Source organism: Octopus bimaculoides, chromosome 16 (assembly GCF_001194135.2).
Source record: "Octopus bimaculoides isolate UCB-OBI-ISO-001 chromosome 16, ASM119413v2, whole genome shotgun sequence".
Taxonomy (NCBI): Eukaryota; Metazoa; Mollusca; class Cephalopoda; order Octopoda; family Octopodidae; genus Octopus; species Octopus bimaculoides.
The window spans coordinates 30,478,126-30,484,841 of record NC_068996.1 but is presented as its reverse complement, the minus strand read 5'-3'; the positions used below and the strand labels follow the sequence as shown (position 1 = coordinate 30,484,841).

At 35.7% G+C, this 6,716-nt stretch overlaps 1 protein-coding gene across 1 annotated transcript in view; it reads right to left on the bottom strand.

Moving 5' to 3' along the window:
* The window catches only part of LOC106880785 (uncharacterized), a 52,262-nt gene that overhangs the window by 1,889 nt on the left and 43,657 nt on the right, over nucleotides 1–6,716 (bottom strand). Inside the window, exons 11-13 of the mRNA XM_052973484.1 lie at nucleotides 6,410–6,440; nucleotides 4,311–4,399; nucleotides 758–835 (exon numbers count right to left, since the gene is read on the bottom strand). Of these exons, the coding sequence (XP_052829444.1) occupies nucleotides 758–835; nucleotides 4,311–4,399; nucleotides 6,410–6,440 (198 nt within the window). The remainder of the gene's footprint in view (nucleotides 1–757; nucleotides 836–4,310; nucleotides 4,400–6,409; nucleotides 6,441–6,716) is intronic.

The following is a 6,716-nucleotide window of genomic DNA, read 5'->3' as shown; positions in this document are numbered from 1 at the left end:
GGGGGGGGGGGGAGCCCGAAAAAGTTTGGGAACCACTGCTCTAGAGCAATAGATCACTGGGATAGTCTAAAAAGTCTCTGTATGAGTGTGTGCACATGCACATGCATGGATGATCATACAAACATGTACATTTTATCAAAGGTGCCTGTGAGATTAACAGTTTAGCTTTTCAAAGAATAAATGGTCGAAGGATAAATAGGCTGCAACAAGTGGAAAGAAATCATATTGAAACTGACATACAAAAGAAATACTAACATAGAAATGTAGATGTAAAACCGATGATAATGATATATACAAACACATACACAGATATTGTATATGTATATATTTATATACAAACCAAAGGATCAAAGGTTCTTCCTGAGCCACAGGTGCACAAGGCTGGTTTACTGGATTCTATGGCATATATATTCCCTACCTGGACAGGACACTAGCCTGTTGCAGGATTACTACTTTTGCCAGCTGAGTGAACTGGAAGAACATGAAATGAAGTGTTTTACTCAAGAACACAATGCGTTACCAAGTTCAGGAATTAAAACCACAATCTTAGATCATGATTACAATACCCTAATAATCTAAGCCATGTGCTTCCACATATTTACACACACACACACACACACATGCACATATACTTAAATATGTATAAACCCATACAAACTCATGCAAATACAATATATACACTTGATATACAAGCTTTCTCCTGTTCTTTCACTCATACATACATCTATCCTTCATACATTCAGACTTATAGACTCACCTTGTATTGTTCAAGGTCTACTTCAAATGTTCCAGTAGAATCAGCGTGGGTTCTCGCTTCCTCTTCCATCAAAGTAAGCTGTGAAGTAAAAACTTTATATATATATATTGCTGGGCGAGGTCATGAAAGTTATAAAAAAGTTATAGCTCAATTAGAGAGAGTTACAGTTGATGAGCTCAGTTTTGTGCCAATAATGAAACAACTATAGGAGGAGTACCTAGTTAAAAGTAAGCCACTGTACTCAGTATTTTTGACTCTGTTGGCAGGGTCCCTTGATTACTGAGGAAGCTAAGGGTAGACAAATGGCTTGTGAGAGCCTTACAATTCATGTACATGGGTGCTGTCAACAAAGAGAATTAGTAATGAATTTAGTGTGCAGGTAAGAGATCCTCATTTCTCATTTCTCTCCAATTCATTATAGTCCTCTATGTTATAACAGGAGTTTAAGACTAGTTTACCATGGGAACTGTGATATGCTGATGACTGTTGATATAGCTGAATCTATAGTAGAATTAGACAAAAAATTAGTGTGAAAGTAAAATTCAGAATTAAACTGCTTTGAAGTTAACTTAGTAAAGACTAAAGTTTTAGTAAGCAAGGAAACAAATAAGATGCTAATTTCTTCAGGAAAATGGCCCTGTTTGATAAGTAGGAAAGATGTAAGCAGAAATTCCTATAGTGTACTCAGTACAAGCTAAGGAAACACAGAAAGTTTAACAGAGAAAGTAGCCTTTGTATGTGACAGATCCACAGGAGCAGTAAACACCAAGAAAACAGAGGAAATAAGTTTTCATAAATGTCCAGGAGGATCAACAGAGGTAGTAGATAGCTTCTGTTACCCAGGGACCTTGCTAACAGTGAAAAAATAACAGGCTGGAGAAAGGTCAGAGAGCTTACAACTCAGTTGGCAACAAAAGATTTCTCTCATAGTGAAAGGCAGATTGCAAGATCCTTGTGTACAAACAGCACTGCTACATGGTAAAGAGTCTGAATGTGGCAGACTAGTGAAAACTAGAAAGTGAAGTTAGAATACTCCAGTGTAATGTGCATTGTACATGAATAACAAAATACAGATGTGTTGAGAGAAATATAGGACATATGTAGAAGAAGATGACCAAGTCAGCAGTGGAGGAGGATGCTCAGAGAACATAGCTGCTAGAATAAGAATGGACTGGTCAAGGTTCAGAGAGCTGCTACCTCTGTTGGTAACAAAGGGCTTCTCCATCAGAGTGAAAGGTTGACTGTACGATGCCTGTGTGTAAACAACTGTGCTATATGGCAGTTAAACATGGGCTGTGACTGCAGAGGACATGTGAAGGCTTGAAAGAAATGAAGCCAGTATGTTCCACTGGATGCATAAAATCAGTGTGCACGTACAACAGAGTGTAAATGTCTTAAGAGAAAAATTGGGTAATAGAGGGATCAGATGTAGTATGCAAGAGAGAAGACTGGACTGGACTGGTATGGATGAGGACAGCTGTGTAAAGAAGTACTGATCAATAAATGTAGAGGGAACCTGTGGAAGAGGTATACTCAGGAAGATGTGGGATGAGGTGTTGAAATATGACCTTCGAATGTTGTAACTTACAGAGGTGATGACAAGTGACCAAAACATTTGGCGATTTGCTGTGCTTGAGAAGACATGTCAAACTAAGTAAAATCAAATAGTCATGGCCAGTGCAGGTAATACATAAAAGACACCCATGCTGGTGACACATAAAAGATACTGAGTACACTCTGGAGTGGTTGATATTCGGAAGGGCATCAATTCATAGAAATTAAACCAAAACAGACAACTTGAGCCTGGTGCAGCTCTCCAGTTTACCAGTTCCAGTTAAATCATCTAATCCATGGAAAACACATGCTAAATGATAATGATGATGATGGAGTTGATGATAATGAGAGAGGAAGACTATTGAATAAAGTGCTGGTTACTTAATGTGGATGGAACTTATGGAAGAGAGAGACTCAGAAAAACATGAAACTAAGTAGTGAAAGCTGATATCAGGACTTAGAACCTGTACAGATGACAAAGGAGTAGAATGACTGATGTAATGAAGTGCTCAAGACCTTCTGATCTTGGTGACAATGAGGTTTTGGAAGCATAACATGTATAACCACAACTGAGTCCTTTGCCCAGTTTCCTTCTAAAGGCTTCCCCAACATTTATCATTTCTCTATCACTGATGCCTCCATCATCTGCCTACCTGCAATATTCCACTGCTGTCATGAAATGAGAGCAGTGGAATATTTCATCATCATCTTTTTCTATCTTACTATCTGGAACCAATTTCATTTGACATCCATCTTTCATTCTTAACACTGTCCAACTCCACTCACATTTTACATTGATCACCCATCTCTCATTTACGAGCATCATACAACCCTCCTCACACACTGCATTTGTTTCTCTTCTCAAACTCTTGTAACTTACCCACCTGCACAATATTTCCTTTTCATCTTTCCCATTTACTATAATTAGAGAATGGTTTCGCCACCCTAATTATATCCCATTTTAAACTGAATTTGACGCTATTATCTTTGAGCTCCCAAACCTTCATGGTAATGATGTTCTACCTGTCCTGTGTCTTAATTTAAGGGATGATAAATGGTTGCATAATTGCTGTTTCAGATTTACAGAGCAACCTATATAAATGTAAGTATTATTTACTGTCATCACATTACACCTGTAAACTACATTTTCAACCATACAGTGACCAGAAAGCAGACATAAATTAGCAATCAACACAGCATGTGCATTAGACTAGCCCCTAGGGTTAAATTCTCAGTACACATAACCTGAATATTTCACTGGATGTACTTCAGTATCCAATATATTTATTTGACTAAAGGTGGTGTTTACAAGTTAATTCAACCCAACCTGGTGCCTATCATTTAAGTACCTGATTCTCTCCCAAATCCTTAATATTGCATATATATCTATATATATCGTTTGTGAAACACATAAATCCAAAAGAAGAAGTACACTCTAAGATGAAGAGCAGTATACCTTCCCCATTTTTAATATATAAGACCTGGCAGACTTTGATTCAGTGAAGAGAATGTACATATGCACTAAGCCTCAGGAGAGAATTTATGATTCAGAAGCTGTGAAACTGCACCTCTTCCTATCGGTTTATGCAGGAAGTGTGGTGGGGGATTGAGGGGGTGGGACAAGGAGGAGAAAGAGTGAAAAACTGAACTGGCAATATATGCAGAAAGTGAAAAGAAGCTAAGTGGAAAGTGAGGAGTGTAGTAAGTAGTAGGGAAGGAAGACACATTACTAAAAAAAGACTAGAATGGGATATGACAAACATATACTTCACTGTGTAAGAAGTGATGAGTCATGTCTGGTCAAAAGGTGACAAAGGTCACATTCTTAGGAATAAAATCTATTTTAAAACACATGACATATAAAATTTGAAGGCATTTAAAAATATGGAAGCAACTTTAAAAGCCTTTGAATAATAATAATAATAATAATAATAATAATAATAATAATAATAATAATAATAATAATAATAATAATGATAATAATAATGTTATACAATACCTTCTCACACATGGTTTGAACCTTGTCCTCAAGGATCTCATTTTCCTTTGTTGTGATGAATAGCTTCTCTTCAAGGTTTCGGATAATTGCTGAGAAATAATAATAATAAAGTTTTTGCATCATCGTTTAACGTCCACCTTCCATGCTAGCATGGGTTGGAAGTTAATAATAATAAATACACATTTATTGAATGGTTGAAAATGTATGTAAGAGTGTACACACGTGTGTGTGTGTGTATGTGTGTATGTGTGTATATATGTATCTATGTATGACTGTATATCCTATGTGTTAAGTGTACACGTTTTTCTATTACTTGTAAATTAATAATAATTTTCTCCTTCATATATTTGTTTTTGTTCTTATTCTTTTTTTATTGTCTTCCCTATCCTGGGCTAGTTTTTGAGTAAGAGAACTCTTTTGAATACACTGGCCTGTCCTGTCTATGATCGTTGCTTTTTTTTTTGTTAAGCTTTTTTTTTGTTTTCTTTCTCTGCTTGTATGTACATTTTTACTTAAATATATATGACAGACTCTCCCATTGGTTTCAACATATGAGGTCCGAACAACTGACCAATGATCTCTTTGTTATGGAGAAGTTTCACATCATTTGCCAACTCTTGAGACAAAAAAAAAAAAAGATCTGCCTGCTGACATGTGCCAAAATTCTTTCTCAGGAAAGTCAAAGAAAACTCATCCTGAAGCAGGATAAATGGCAGATGGTTTTAATCAGAAGGGCATCTAAAGTACAGTAACCATGATTTATGTTAACAGTCATTTCAATCTTCTGATATGTATAGTCAAACAAAAGACCAACTGAATGAAACAGTGGTTTGCATATATAATCCTAGTTAACTCAACAAGTATTTTCAATTGCAGCCTTGTGAGGATAATTTGGTAGATAGAGATAGCACAGTTAATATTTGTATATATATCATGTTTATAATTTGTTTATACACTCCTGCATAGCAACCAATCATATATCAATATACTGAAATCATTTAAAGAGGTAAAGAATAAAGATTTTCATACAAAAATACAAAAGTACTCAATACACATCTATTTTGGAATATTTCTGTTATAAGTAAACAGGATTAAATCATCATGCCTAGAAATTTCATGTAGCTGACTTAACACGGAAATTTCTTGCAACTTATATTTAAGTTAACCTTTCCCTCACAACACATCAACTAGTTTGCCACTGCAAATTATCAATAGTCAAACAAATTTGGAGATCAAAGAGATTAGGAAAGAATGCAGGTTGCTAAAATCAGAGGTGCTGGCACAGTAATGCAACAGCTTCAGTATTTGGTCCTCAGCAGAGGAAAGATTGATAAAAAGCCAAACTTACTAACTTAAATTTGGTTTTTGTGCCTATCCTCACCTATAATCAAGAATGCCAGTTAATGACTGAAAGAGTGTAATTGTGAATACAAGCAGCTGAGATAGGGGTCTTCCAAAGAATCTATGGAGTAGCTTTACTCAGAAGAGTGTGAAACTCAGAGATAAGGATGTTTCTCTCTAGGTCAAATTGCTATTTCCCGGTATTGAAAAATCACAGCTCTGGTACTATGGACATTCAGTAAGAATGTTGTAGGAAAGGATTACAAGACAGATTCATCAAACTGAGCTAATTGGCAGTAGACCTGGGGCTAGATCAAGAGTGAAATGGTTGGAAAATACCCATAGTCTCAGTTGGTCACACTAAGGAATCCAGCAGGAAAGGGTAATGATAGTTGCTTCTGATATGATCCCAAGGAGAAGGTATCTGAAGACTCTAACAAACTGGATCCATCCATAAATAGTTGGTGGCAGAAATGGATGGATGGATGAATGAATGTCTGATAGAGTAGCTCAACTCCAGATACTTTTTTAAAAAGGCTTTACATTACCTATAAGGCCAATTAAAGATGACTAATAGGTTTAAATATTCCAGCTACCATTTATTAGATCATTATTATAAACTTACAGAGGAATATGGTCTACTGTGAGATCAATCACTCAAAACTATTTGGTATGATGAAATAATCCTGTTTAAAAAAATACACTTGTACACACAAACACACACACATACACACACAATAGTGAAATTAAAAACTTACAGAGAGGATTCTCCTTCGGTTTACTGCTCCCCTGCATGTAGAAGAAATAGAAGTAGAAATAATATGCCTACAAGTACATGCATATATAAATACACACAAACATATGCAGGAAAAAGCAGTAGATCCTTCAGTTATTGCTACTGAATTACTGAAAATATCAAATGAAGTAAGACTCAAGCTTGTTGCTTACAAAGTCAACTGGTGGGGAAAGAATGATATCAAATGAGTGGCACAGAATTATAACTGTCAACTGCTACAAAGGTAAATATATATAAAATATATATATATATATATATATATATATATA